At 37.4% G+C, this 15,420-nt stretch overlaps 2 protein-coding genes across 3 annotated transcripts in view; one reads left to right on the top strand and one right to left on the bottom strand.

The window, feature by feature from the left end:
* NALCN (sodium leak channel, non-selective) overlaps positions 1-15,420 on the top strand; it is a 463,243-nt gene that overhangs the window by 97,977 nt on the left and 349,846 nt on the right. The gene's annotated exons all lie outside the window — the stretch shown is intronic.
* ITGBL1 (integrin subunit beta like 1) overlaps positions 1-15,420 on the bottom strand; it is a 218,778-nt gene that overhangs the window by 122,976 nt on the left and 80,382 nt on the right. For both annotated transcript variants that reach the window (XM_058184760.1, XM_058184761.1), the window contains exons 3-5: positions 10,067-10,213; positions 9,698-9,820; positions 6,564-6,704 (exon numbers count right to left, since the gene is read on the bottom strand). In XM_058184760.1, coding sequence (XP_058040743.1) covers positions 6,564-6,704; positions 9,698-9,820; positions 10,067-10,213 — 411 coding nt within the window. The remainder of the gene's footprint in view (positions 1-6,563; positions 6,705-9,697; positions 9,821-10,066; positions 10,214-15,420) is intronic.

Here is a 15,420-nt window from a genome sequence, read left to right as displayed (position 1 = left end):
GGCAGGAGGCTCCGCCCACCTGCCCGGACATCATCAAATATGCTCTGCGTGAGTGAATCGGTAGCAGTGGTGGCAGGAGGCTCCGCCCACCTGCCCGGACATCATCAAATATGCTCTGCGTGAGTGAATCGGTAGCAGTGGTGGCAGGAGGCTCCGCCCACCTGCCCGGACATCATCAAATATGCTCTGCGTGAGTGAATCGGTAGCAGTGGTGGCAGGAGGCTCCGCCCACCTGCCCACACATCATCAAATATGCTCTGCGTGAGTGAATCGGTAGCAGTGGTGGCAGGAGGCTCCGCCCACCTGCCCGGACATCATCAAATATGCTCTGCGTGAGTGAATCGGTAGCAGTGGTGGCAGGAGGCTCCGCCCACCTGCCCGGACATCATCAAATATGCTCTGCGTGAGTGAATCGGTAGCAGTGGTGGCAGGAGGCTCCGCCCACCTGCCCGGACATCATCAAATATGCTCTGCGTGAGTGAATCGGTAGCAGTGGTGGCAGGAGGCTCCGCCCACCTGCCCGGACATCATCAAATATGCTCTGCGTGAGTGAATCGGTAGCAGTGGTGGCAGGAGGCTCCGCCCACCTGCCCACACATCATCAAATATGCTCTGCGTGAGTGAATCGGTAGCAGTGGTGGCAGGAGGCTCCGCCCACCTGCCCGGACATCATCAAATATGCTCTGCGTGAGTGAATCGGTAGCAAAAGTAAGTGAAAGCCACCACTGACTCTAACCACTGCACCACTGCAGCTCATTATTCCTTTCTTATGGCACACTTTCTGATCTTATATGGTATGTATATATATATATATATATATATATATATATATATATATATATATATATATATTTGTTTTCGTAGGTTTTCACGGATATATATATATATATATATATATATATCTATTCGTAGGTTTTCACGGATATAGGTATGTAGGTCTTGGCATATTCGGATCTTTTCCCATGTAAGGTTGAAAGTATCCTGGTGGCGTGACAGGCCTCACTCCTCTGCATAGTTCCCTCCATGTAGATGCAGTTCCATTAAGGGTCCACTTTGAGTGTTGTTGGTCAGCCAGTTACAAATTCATCTGGTGATAATGCTGTTTAACCCACATTTTTCTACTCTATTCAATTCTATTCTAAGTTGCAAGCTTCTGTTACAGTTTTCTGTAATACTCTAAACTTACAGGGAGTTTAACTTCTTGGATTAATAAAGCTGGGGAATGAATGGCATGTAAATAGAGGCTCTATTCTATGCTTCTTCCCAGCCATAGGAATTCTCAGTCACTGTGGAAGATTGGGACTTCAGAGGCTTTATATTTTCTGCACTACTGCACTTTTTAATCATCAAACATGCCAGTTAGAATATATTTGCTTTTTCCAACAAAAAATGCTAGAATAGCCTTGTGTCACTCAACCACTTTAACGTATGAGCGCAAAATCCCAATTTAGAAACCTAAGATCTGAGATGCATACTTAATACTAACTGCATGCAAACCAGGAATGTTTAGATCAATTTATGTTTAATTTGACCAGGTATGAATGTTAGTAACTACTACTAAGTTCATGAAAACAAGGGAAGTTGAATATAAGTTGTCAATAATGCATGTATTCATAGTTTTCATTCAGGAGTTTGAGGAAGTACTTCTTCCTCTTGTGTTTCCCCACAAAAGTTGTGAGGTTGCTTGAGCCAAGAGATAATAAATAGCTCAAAGTCTCCCACTGAGCTTCACCCAACCTACCCTCATCAAAAAATTCACCATCATCCATAGGGAAGAATGCAGGGATGTCATCATGTGAACAAAATACACACTAATGCCATCCAAAATATAAACATAGGAACAACCAGGATACTGTAAAATCTCCATTCTCTCCCACTCCAGGGAAGGATACTGTAAAATCTCCATTCTCTCCCACTCCAGGGAAGGATACTGTAAAATCTCCATTCTCTCCCACTCCAGGGAAGGATACTGTAAAATCTCCATTCTCTCCCACTCCAGGGAAGGATACTGTAAAATCTCCATTCTCTCCCACTCCAGGGAAGGATACTGTAAAATCTCCATTCTCTCCCACTCCAGGGAAGGATACTGTAAAATCTCCATTCTCTCCCACTCCAGGGAAGGATACTGTAAAATCTCCATTCTCTCCCACTCCAGGGAAGGATACTGTAAAATCTCCATTCTCTCCCACTCCAGGGAAGGATACTGTAAAATCTCCATTCTCTCCCACTCCAGGGAAGGATACTGTAAAATCTCCATTCTCTCCCACTCCAGGGAAGGATACTGTAAAATCTCCATTCTCTCCCACTCCAGGGAAGGATACTGTAAAATCTCCATTCTCTCCCACTCCAGGGAAGGATACTGTAAAATCTCCATTCTCTCCCACTCCAGGGAAGGATACTGTAAAATCTCCATTCTCTCCCACTCCAGGGAAGGATACTGCAAAATCCCAATTTAGAAACCTAAGATCTGAGATGCATACTTAATACTAACTGCATGCAAACCAGGAATGTTTAGATCAATTTATGTTTAATTTGACCAGGTATGAATGTTAGTAACTACTACTAAGTTCATGAAAACAAGGGAAGTTGAATATAAGTTGTCAATAATGCATGTATTCATAGTTTTCATTCAGGAGTTTGAGGAAGTACTTCTTCCTCTTGTGTTTCCCCACAAAAGTTGTGAGGTTGCTTGAGCCAAGAGATAATAAATAGCTCAAAGTCTCCCACTGAGCTTCACCCAACCTACCCTCATCAAAAAATTCACCATCATCCATAGGGAAGAATGCAGGATGTCATATGTGAACAAAATACACACTAATGCCATCCAAAATATAAACATAGGAACAACCAGGATACTGTAAAATCTCCATTCTCTCCCACTCCAGGGAAGGATACTGCAAAATCCCAATTTAGAAACCTAAGATCTGAGATGCATACTTAATACTAACTGCATGCAAACCAGGAATGTTTAGATCAATTTATGTTTAATTTGACCAGGTATGAATGTTAGTAACTACTACTAAGTTCATGAAAACAAGGGAAGTTGAATATAAGTTGTCAATAATGCATGTATTCATAGTTTTCATTCAGGAGTTTGAGGAAGTACTTCTTCCTCTTGTGTTTCCCCACAAAAGTTGTGAGGTTGCTTGAGCCAAGAGATAATAAATAGCTCAAAGTCTCCCACTGAGCTTCACCCAACCTACCCTCATCAAAAAATTCACCATCATCCATAGGGAAGAATGCAGGGATGTCATATGTGAACAAAATACACACTAATGCCATCCAAAATATAAACATAGGAACAACCAGGATACTGTAAAATCTCCATTCTCTCCCACTCCAGGGAAGGATACTGTAAAATCTCCATTCTCTCCCACTCCAGGGAAGGATACTGTATATGTCAGATGATTAAATACACATAAATAATTGCCAGCTGCCATAATTATCCTTGAATCAGTCCATACAGTATCCCTTAAACATTTGACTAGTTGGGTATTTCTTCCAATGATACTAGAACTAGCACTTGGATTTATATACTGCTTCATAGAGCTTTACAGCCCTCTCTAAGCCATTTATAGAGTCAGCATATTGCCCCCAGCAATCTGGGTCTTCATTTTACCCACCTCGGAAGGATGGAAGACTGAGTCAACCTTGAGCCTGGTGAGATTTGATCTGCCAAATTGCTGGCAGCCGGTGATCAGCAGAGGTAGCCTGCAGTACTGCACTCTAACCAGTGGTGGGTTGCTATCGGTTCACCCCATTCGGGCAAATCGGTAGCAGTGGTGGCAGGAGGCTCCGCCCACCTGCCCGGACATCATCAAATATGCTCTGCGTGAGTGAATCGGTAGCAAAAGTAAGTGAAAGCCACCACTGACTCTAACCACTGCACCACTGCAGCTCATTATTCCTTTCTTCTGGCACACTTTCTGATCTTATATGGTATGTATATATATATATATATTCGTAGGTTTTCACGGATATATATATATATATATATATATATGTATATGTATATGTATATGTATATGTATATGTATATATATAAATATACAGTATTTTTTAAAGTATTACTTTCAACAAAATCATGACATTCCATCAATCATAAAGTTCCATGTCACCAAATAGACAAATAATTCATTTACAAAACTAATGTTACAATTTAGGGCATAGTTTCTAAAATATGAGTGTTTGTGTGTGTATTTTCAATATTTTAGCCAGGGCTTTTAAATTGCCATATAATTAAAACAAGCGGGTTTTATAAATACTCTCAAAATAATTAGATGCTCCTCATTTGGCAGCATTTTCTCAATAAAGAAGTAGTAAAGAGATGAATTTTGAGATTTGCATTTTTGCTTTAATCTAATAGATCTGGATTGTAGTCAGAGAAACAATAGTTGATATTTTAAATATTTTCTTAGTGAAAACAAACATATTTTCACATTTTAGAAACATACAATAGATATATTTATGAATATTTTTCATCCAATCTAACTAAAACTACTTGAATGAAAATGAAACGATAAATTAGTGGTAGAAATTAACATGTACATACAAAAGATTTAGACACAATTTTGATGTTGAACAAAAGTTGACGAGGGCTAACTCTCTCATAATGGAATATTACATGTAATGTCTTTTGAGTTGGTTCTGTTATGAAATCAACAATCCTGGGAACTGTTTTTCAGGATGGCAGCAACATTTATCTACACATTCACAGTATTTAGAAGCCACATCCCCTCCACTGTTGAAATATCAAAAATAAAATGCAATGTCTCCGTTGAGTCAACCAATATATTAAAATCCCCTATTGGCCTTCAGTTCTCTTTAATAAAACTTTAAAAAGTATGTTTTTAGAAAGTGGGTTGGATCTAGAGCAGACTTACCTACATTTTTATGCTGTAAACTGTCCAGAGTCAGTTTAAATTTCAGGCAAATAAATTTCATAGATGAAAGATAGATAGATAGATAGATAGATAGATAGATAGATAGATAGATAGATAGATAGATAGATAGATAGATATTTAAACAGCATCATCAAATTACCAACTTGACAGCAAGAATTCATATGTCTGCAAACGTACACATGCATATACACATACACTCACAGCAAAAAATATTATTCGAATATTATTTGATACTGTACTCAGCAGAGAATCTCATTGATAGGGGACATTGTACAGTTCTAATTTTATGCACAAAATCATGTTTCATGTAATATAGAGGGTTGAGGTAGGAGAAAGCCTGATCATACCATGTCACAACCTAGAAGCAATACTGCACCCAGGACAATTGATCTTCAATTAAAATACAGTTATTGCTAGGAAAAGTGAAGCCCCTTATATTCTCCTTTCTTTGCTTAGCACCTCTATTTGAACATTCATCTTGCTTAGACTCTCTTTGTTGTTGGGCACTCTTCTACTCCATGATTGGAAAAAGGACCCGTCAGTGTGTATATCATATCTACACTGACATCTAGTTTTGCTGTTTTGTGAAAACATTAAAAAAGAGCATGGAAACAAAAGAGGCCAAGGTCTGAAACAGCATCACCCAGTGCTGTTCCATACACACTGATTTCACAATATCTGACTAACTTTCCCCAGAATAAGAAAGTTGGAAGGGACCTTGGAGGTCTTCTGGTCCAACCCCCTGTTCAGGCAGGAAACCGTATACCATTTCAGACAAATGGTTGTCCACTCTCTGGTTAAAAACTTCCAGTGTTGGAGCATTCACAACTTCTGGAGGCAAGTTGTTTCACTGATTAATTGTTCTAACTCTAAGGTAATTTCTCCTTTGTTCTAGGTTGATTTTCTCCTTGATTAGTTTCCAGCCATTACTTCTTGTCCTGCCTTCAGGTGCTTTGGAGAATAGTTTTGGCTGACTCCTACTTTGTAATTTTTCAGCACTTTTCTTTCCTCAACCTGGTACCTTATCCAAGTATTAAGCTCTTATGCATGAACACCATAATGGAAAATATGTATGTAGATGGATCTCTGTGCATACTCATTATAAATTACAGGTGATTGGTTCATGAGGAACTTAGGGTGCTTTAGATATTGTTCAGGTATGTTGACGATCTTTTCTCCATAGTGCTCTCTTCCTGCCCCATATTTTTTTTTATTTTTTTGCATATTTCACTATATTAATACACGGGGGGAGGGGGGGCAAATAAACAGAATAAACTTGACATGGCTCATGGTTAGTAATATCTACCTCTCCTTTTGTAATAACAAATCAGCTGGGTTTTCCATAAGCCCTGTAACCTGTTATTAAAACACACCAGCCTGCAATTACTGCAGGCTCGAGTCCCACCAGGTCCAAGGTTGACTCAGCCTTCCATCCTTTATAAGGTAGGTAAAATGAGGACCCAGATTGTTGGGGGGGCAATAAGTTGACTTTGTAAATATACAAATAGAATGAGACTATTGCCTTACACACTGTAAGCCGCCCTGAGTCTTCGGAGAAGGGCAGGATATAAATGTAAATAAAATTAAAAAAAACTTTGGAAAAGTGCCAAAGGTAGGAAAAAAAGTTAACTTGGATGATAACCAAGGTGAACAACAAACCTCTGTTGCTGCAGATTTTGCCATTTGGAGAGGTACACTTCTTCTTGATCTCCCAGGGGGCGATGTCACATTGGAGTTCACATTTATCACCATGCCAACCAGCCTCGCAGTAACAGTTTCCACAGTAACACATGCCATGGCCTTATCCCAAAACATAATGTTGACAGTGAAGACTTCCTTCCAGAAACATACATTATTCAGTTTCTTTTTGAAATCTTAAAAGTTTTAAGTTTAGATGTTTGATCAATGGGTGTTATAAAAATTTGTCTAATGGGGGGGTGTCAGGTTTTTCTCAAAAATCAATAATCATAATCATAAAAATCATAAATCATAAAATATAATCATAAAAACCACAATCATAAAATATTTATAAACATCAATTATATTTGAGTTTTGAGAACCAATGAGTCTAGTGCAGGGGTCTCTAACCTTGACAACTTTAAGCCTGGAGGACTTCAACTCCTAGAATTCTGGGAGTTGAAGTCCTCCAGGCTTAAGGTTGCCAAGGTTGGAGACCCCTGGTCTAGTGTTTAATCTCTGTCAAGACCCATCAAAAGCTGGCATTTTCTGGCTTTCTGAAGAACCTGTTTGATTTATGTGAATTTATGAATGTGACACATTTTGTTCTGAAAGGTGAAGTGTCAGCCTGTATTTAATCAGACCTTTTGGTTTATGTGAGTTGAACTGTCAGGATGGGCATATTACAGATATTTATAGAAGTTATCAATACCTAATATCAAGGTATTGCCATTATTAAATATACCCCTTTTTTCTTTTTCTTTTTTGACATTAAATCACAGAGAATTCCTCCTTTACAACATTATAATTTTGACAATTACTAAGATTCCATTGCTGGCATCAGATCTAACCCAATATGTTTAATAAATGATACATAGCTCACAGCCTTCTTCTGCTTTCTTACTTTCGTTTTACTCTACGTTAAGAAGAAGCAGCTCTGTTGAGTTTAGAACAATTATGGTTCTTGTATTTCAAATCACAACTTTGCATGTTTGGGAACTTTTACATTTTTCCTTACATAGTTTTCATTTTTGTGCTCTTTATTACTTATGATGTCCCCATTTTTATCAACTCCCTCATTTGGGGAATTATTCTAGTTTAGACTGAGCAGTACATTTTAGTTTTAAAGGATCAGATTCTTTTAAACATGTCTAGCCTTTCATAGGAATATGAATAATATGGATTTTTGAATTTAAAATTTATCATAATTATAAAATATCAATTATATTTGATATAATTGATATAATTTGATATAACATCAATTATATTTGAGTTTTGAGAGCCAATGAAGTCCAGGGTTTAAGGCACCAGGCTAGAAACCAGGAAACTGTGAGTTCTAATCCCACTTTAGATAGGAATGCTGGGTGGGTGATTTGGGCTAACCTAACATCAGATTCAAGCAACAAGTTGGTCGGTCAATTCCTGTTGCAACCAATGGATCAATATTTGGTTGATATGAAAAAAAGAAAACCCTACTAGAAGAAGAAAAATGTTATTTGAGTGTAGAATCATTCCTATATTGATGGAACCATAGGGAGAGCTATGCCAGAGTAATGACTACAATCTTGTATCTAAAATCTCTTTTGAATTAAGATCAGTTTTTACTAACTTGAGGGATTAACACAACACAACAGTTTACCACTCTTCTTTAGGTTCTGTTTGGGATTTCTCAATCTAGATTGCAGGGCTGATATTTCTGGTGATGGTTATTTCAATTAGCAGTTTTTTTCAATGGATTGTGTAATTTGGGAAGGGAAGAAGTATAGTTTCTTTCCTAGTAGCCATGAGCTGCTCAATTGTCTTCTAGTGGCATACTTTCCAACTGTCTTCTCAGAAATAAAATGATGTTTTTCTTCTTACAGGCCATCAGTGACCTCATCTCAAAGTAAATATTTATGTCTCAAAAAGAAAGGGCAACTTCTGGCCTCAGAAGATTTGATGATAAATGAAAATTTCAATTAAAACTTCAGTTAGATAATGGAGCACACCAACTATAATGCTAAATTTTCAGAAGGTTATGCAGGCAGGTTATGCTGTCTTCCAAAAGTCATTTTCTAACCTGCAAATGAATCGGGAGTATCTCTAATTAAAGCTTGTGGGATAATTATCCTCCCATTATCCTGTAATAGATGGATTGAGTCAGGCTAATATAGGTCTATTCTGCTGCAGCTTTTTGTTGATTTGATGGCAGCTAAACATAGTCATGAGGAAAGGACCAAGGGTTTACATTGTCATGATATGAAGTGGAAAAGAGAGACTTATGGTATGCATAAACTGTTCCAAATTAAGTCCCAGTGCCCAGTTTGGAGTAAAGTATACAACTGTATCTATAGAGGTGGTCAAACTTGTAGGCACAAAACTGCAATCCTTTTGTCTGCACATCACCTCCATCATCGTCATAGCTTAGATCACAAGGCTGTGGCTACCACCTTAGAGATGACAATGCCCTCCAACCACTGCTGAAAACATATGCACACAATATTCCTTTCTTTGCTGCTGGATCAGCTGGCCATCTGTCCTGCTCTTTTCCTTGATGATATGAGGTGGAATGCCCTAAAACACACATTAGATTCAAAGGCAAAAGATAGTAGTAATTGGGGGGGGGGAGTGTGTTTAATTTAAGAAATTGCAGCTAGTATTTGGCCATGTTCATGTTCTGAAGCTCCTTGCCTTCCAGTCCAAAGTGCTGCAGAGTAATCTTCAAACTGCTTCAGCAGTGAACATTCATACAGATCTGCAGAAAGACTGCCCTCCTTTTGTTGTCTGTTTATTGTGAATATTACAAGGCTATACTTTTCTAAATTTTATTCCTCATTTTCACAACTACAGCTAACTGTTACCAAGTTTCTCTGGGTGCAGAAATTCTTCAAAGAAAAAAATAGGGGAGGGAAAGCTATTACCTTTCTCTGAAAGGAAATGATGGCTAGTAATTGCAATATTCCTTGCCTTGGTCCCCAAATTATCTCTAAGGACAGCTGTGATTAAGGCCCAGCCAAATTGGTATATTCAACACAAGTTGGAGCAGAACCGTTTCCTGCAAAAATTGTCCTCAATGATAAGAGCATGATTATCTGAAGAATGTTTGCTGTGATTAGCATAGCTTTAAATATGCTCACCTGTACACATCAGTCCCGTTTCTTCATCTATACATTCTCCGTCATCACACTCACAGTATTTACCATGGATCAATCCATTTCCTTCTAAATTGTCACATTTACATCTGCCACAGTGACAAGTACCTATAAACATCAGAAACACAGTACTGGCATTAGGACTACCGTTTACCATTCCATTTATCATTGAAAAGAATGTTTGATTTCATGGCCCATGTTTCTTTCAGAATTTTATATAATGTATGTCATTAATAAGGCATAAAAAAATCCTTCTAGTAGACATATGTTGATTTAATTCATCCTTCATTGTATGACTGATTAAAAATTACTTCACCAAAGTGATTTATCAGCCCATTAAAATAAAAATCTCACCTGCATTTGAACAAATGATGTCTTGAGAATTCTTGCACATTTCATTACTCTTCCTCCGTGTAAAATTGCAGATAGTTGGGTATTGACAAGCATCACCATACCAACCTTCTTCACATTTACACTTTCCACAATCACACTTTCCATGGCCTGGATAAGTGGTTAAAAAAAAGTAGATCTTACATATATTTTCATATTTACTTTATCAAAACGTACCTTGATGAACGTATCTTTTCTTTTATGTACACTGAGAGCATATGCACCAAGACAAATTCCTTGTGTGTCCAATCACACTTGGCCAATAAAATTCTATTCTATTCTATTCTATTCTAAAAGAAGAGTTCTTTGCACCAAGTAATAGATTTTCATTCTGAAATTATGAATAATCTTCTTCATCTATAATCTATTTAAATAAAACTTGGAAGAGGGTTTTGAATTTATTATGCAATCTTATTGCTCAAAATGGATTGAGTAGCAAAATCATTATGACAGCATAGATAGCATTTCTATCATGTATATGAATCCTGATTTTCATTTAAAACTACTTTTGCAAATATCTTCTGCTTTAAAAAGAACAGATTGTTTAGATAAAAGTTGCTTGTGAAAAAATATATCTGTCTTTTACACTATACACATGAGCCATAGTGGCACAGTGGTTAGAATGCAGTACTGCAGGCTACTTCTGCTGACTGACTGCTGCCAGCAGTTCGGCAGTTCGATTCACACCAGTTTAAGATTGACTCAGCCTTCCATCCTTCCGAGGTTGGTAAAATGAGGAGCCAGATTGTTGTTGGGGGCAATATGCTGACTCTGTAAACCGCTTAGAGAGCGCTGTAAAGCACTGTGAGATGGTATATAAGTTTAAGTGCTATTGCTATACATTTATGCTGCTCTTAGTGACATATTAAAAACTTGCATTTTCTTATATCTTGTAGTTCCCTCTTTTAATATTAATGATTAACCTATTACTTCATTATCATGTACAATACTGTCAATGATGACTATAATTTGAACACATGATCTCTTTTCTAAACAGATTGGATTCCACTTTGGAAATCAGTCAGCTACTTAACAGATGTTTGTTCCATGTGCCTTCAAAATCAGATGTACGTACTGTATATTGGAGTTTAGAGAACATTTTAGAGATGGGAGAAAGCAGAGTTGTTGTTTTTTCTGTTGAGGGCCACATTTTCTCAAGGATAATCTATTATGGGGGAGGGTAATGCATCAAGGCTGAGGTAGAAAGGGGTGGGCACTTCTTTCAGCAACCCTTATTTCCTAAAATGATATAATTTCCTCTTTCTTTTTCAGCTTCAGGAAAGAGACCAGAGGTCCTTTATAGAGAACTTAATTGATCTTCTGCATAAACAACCAGAAGAATGACTTGTGTTTCCAGGAACAGGGAGTTGGAGACAGACCGCACAAGTATAGGATTTTTATTTTTTATTTATTTTTTGTCACAACAGTATACACAAACAATTGTCATAGATAAAACAACATATCTTGAAGAAAATATATATATATAAGTAAAAAATATGCATCAACTATATCAATTTGATATAATGAAGGGAACAATAGGACAGGAACGGTAGGCACTTTTGTGCTCTTATGCACGCCCCTTATAGCCCTCTTAGGAATGGGGTGAGGTCAATAGTAGACAGTTTTTGGTTGAAGATTTTGGGATTTTGAGTAGAGGCTATGGAGTCAGGTAATGAGTTCCAAGCATTAACAACTCTGTTGCAGAAGTCATATTTTCTGCAATCAAGTTTGAAGCGGTTGACTTTAGCTTGAATCTATTTTTTGCTCTTGTAATATTGCGATTGAAGCTGAAGTAGTCTTTTATAGGTTCCTCTGATACTTGGCTACATAGCCATAGTGCTGGGGACAGAGAGGCTTCATGGGTCTTTTCCGAAATTGCAACAACAACAAAAGGCACACAGCTGATTTTTTTATGAAATAATCCAACATTATTTCTATTGATTGTCAGTGTCCTGGAATATATATTCATTTCACTCATTTTAATAAATTAAGTGCAGTTTCTACTTAATTTTTTTTAATGAGGTAAAAACAGGCATTTAGACTTTTTCTTTTCCTGTGTCCAGGGTGAAACATTAGCATAATTTAGACTGGAGGGGAAAAAAACCTACAAGAAAAGTGAGATATTGTTCCCTTGCTCTTTAAACATCAGTTTAGCAGCCTACCTTTCATAACCTTCTTTAGCCTGGTAACCAGGCAGCCTTAATCCCTATAGCCAAAATAAATAAGCATCAAACACACACACACACACACATTATTACAAAATGAAATATTCTAAAAGAAAGTTAAGAACCTATAATAACCTGCTTTAATATAAACTTGGACTGGCCAGATTTTATTCAAATAAATGACTACAAATGACTCCTTTTAAATTATGCTCTAGATGAAAATCACATCCAACATCTGTTTCATAAATGGCCATTATTTTGCACTAATTATTTCCTCTCCACTTCCTACATTTTGTTTTCCTTTGGCATCACACTTTACCGTTCCCAATCCCCCTATTCTCATAACCTTTGCCAAATTGTTACACCATGCATACAATTAAATAGAGTGCTTGAGACATAACAGATATATTAATTTTCAAGTTCTCACATGTATCTTTCATGTTAGCGTGATGATATACATTTATTTTAACAAATACATTTCTCTGCCTCCCTCCCTCCCTCCCTCCCTCTCCCTCTCCCTCTCCCTCTCTCTCTCTCTCTCTCTGCTTTTGTGTCACTCTTGATTCCTGGACAAATCCCTCTAATTTTCTGCAATCAATATCTTTGGAAGTTGTTTTCCATGTCTTCTTCCTAGAGTTTGGAGAAAGCGACTAGCTCCAGGTAACTCAGCTGACTTCAGTGCCTAAGGCAGGGCTACAGTTTATTTATTTATTTTATTTATGTATTTATTTTGTCACAACAGTATATATAAGCATAAGCATGAAAGTAACTATATAATATATAAGCATATCTATCTATATCTATCTATATCTATCTATAGATATATAGATATAGATATAGATATAGATATAGATATATATAGATATAGATATAGATATAAGCATAAGCATGCAATAAATATATTAATTGGATATAATGAAAGAAAACAATAGGAGAGGAACGGTAGGCACATTTGTGCTCTTATGCACGCCCCTTACAGACTTCTTAGGAATGGGGTGAGGTCAATAGTAGACAGTTTTTGGTTAAAGCTTTGGGGATTTTGAGAAGAGACCACAGAGTCAGGTAGTGTGTTCCAAGCATTAACAACTCTGTTACAGAAGTCATATTTTCTGCAATCATGATTGAAGTGGTTAACATTAAATCTATTGTTTGCTCTTGTATTGTGGCGATTGAAGCTGAAGTAGTCTTCAACAGGAAGGACATTGCAATAGATGATTCTATGAGTTAAACACAGGTCCTGTCGAAGGCGGCAGAGTTCTAAGTTTTCTAAACCCAAGATTTCAAGTCTGGTGGCATAAGGTATTCAAATCTCCCTGCTCTATTTCAGTGACTTAACCTCTTGTCAATCTTCCTGGGAAAACCAAGCAGGAAACACAATCAAAAGAGCTTTATTGTAAGGCCATATTAACATGTAGGAAGGCCGCCCCTCCCCAAATTAAAATATTCTTTATTCTTAATATTAAAAAGAGGCAGTATAGAATATTTCCTCTGAAGGAGAAATGGAGGTAGAAAGATGGAACAGCCCCAGTCTTCCTGTCATAGGAAAACAGCCTCAAGCAGAAGCTTGAATAGGCTGGTCTTTAGGAATGGGGATTTTGTATCCATTCAGAAAGACTGGGCCAATATATTCAGAAGCAAAGAGACTCCAAATAAGCAACACAATTAGGCAAGCGAAAGCTGACAAGATTAGCTCAGACAAACACCTGGGATTTGCATTTCCCCTTTTGCCTGTAGAGCCAGCCATGACCCTATAGGAATCTGGCAACAGCCATTAAAATATTAAAGGACGCATTCTTAAACAGGAACAGGCATCTCAATCACAAAGCTCGAAAGAATGTATAAAAACCCATCTACTCTCAACCCCATTTTGTCAGCCACCCCAGAAACATGCTGCTGTCATTAGTTTCTGGCTACCAAATAAACAAAGATTTCTTTTCCTGCAGCCTGCCTCCATTTTATTTCCAGGGTCTTTCCCCCAGCTTGGAACTGGTCCTTCCAACAAACAGAAACCTGCAAGTCTGATAGTACACAGCTCCTGCCATCTCTTTTACAACCTGATAAATTAGGGAAGTTCCTTTCTGAGTTTCTTTCCTCTAATATGTAGATAAAGCATGATGATTATTCATTTCTACAGTTCATCTTTTAAAAGCTGCAAGCAACCCCAAAACTAAGATTTTAATAAAACATCAATAAATAAATGAATTCAACATATATTAAAGTCCACCGATTGCCCAGAACACAAGTGAAAGCACTTGAAATATGGAATTCCTTTTTGAACCCTATGGGGATACAAATAAAATAAATCTTCAGCTGTCAACAGTGATTAAATTTGGCTCATTAAAAATATATAGACCACAGAATAATTCAAAAACCTTTTATCTGAATCAGAAAGTGCTGTGTGGAATTGCTTAAGAAATCACTTGTGTTTGATCCCTTCTTAAATGTCAGAGGATTTAGATGTCAAGAAATAAAATAAGAGAGTAGGAGAGTTCTGTAGTTACTGTCCAGCTTGACGAATAAATATCTCTAAGGAATTTCAAAATAATCACATTTTACATCCTGCCTCCCCAAAAGGAGTGCTATTAAGTTATTAAATCCGCATATACATATATGCCCATGCAACATATAAACGCATGTTCTAATTTGAGATCTATTGCAGGGCTCAATAGTAGCTCCTTCAGAACTGATATATTCTCATTTTTCTATACCACTAGGTGGCTACTTTGATCACCCCAAAGGTGGAATTGCATCTCAAAAGTTAAAGATCACAGTTTTCCCTTGTAGGAAGTTAGCACCCACCTACCCTCCTAGAAGAATGAAATATCTTAGGAAATATTAAAAAGGGCAGAATATTATATTTTCCTGGATGAGAAATGGAGAAACATGTTTTAAGGACAAAGCAGCTCCCTGCAGCTTCCTGCCTCCCCAAAAGGAGTGCTATTAAGTTATTAAATCCGCATATACATATATGCCCATGCAACATATAAACGCATGTTCTAATTTGAGATCTATTGCAGGGCTCAATAGTAGCTCCTTCAGAACTGATATATTCTCATTTTTCTATACCACTAGGTGGCTACTTTGATCACCCCAAAGGTGGAATTGCATCTCAAAAGTTAAAGATCACAGTTTTCCCTTGTAGGAAGTTAGCAC

This window comes from Ahaetulla prasina, chromosome 5 (assembly GCF_028640845.1).
Source record: "Ahaetulla prasina isolate Xishuangbanna chromosome 5, ASM2864084v1, whole genome shotgun sequence".
In the NCBI taxonomy this organism is placed as follows: domain Eukaryota; kingdom Metazoa; phylum Chordata; class Lepidosauria; order Squamata; family Colubridae; genus Ahaetulla; species Ahaetulla prasina.
Note: the sequence above shows the minus strand (reverse complement) of the source record. Positions and strands in the feature narration are given on the sequence as shown.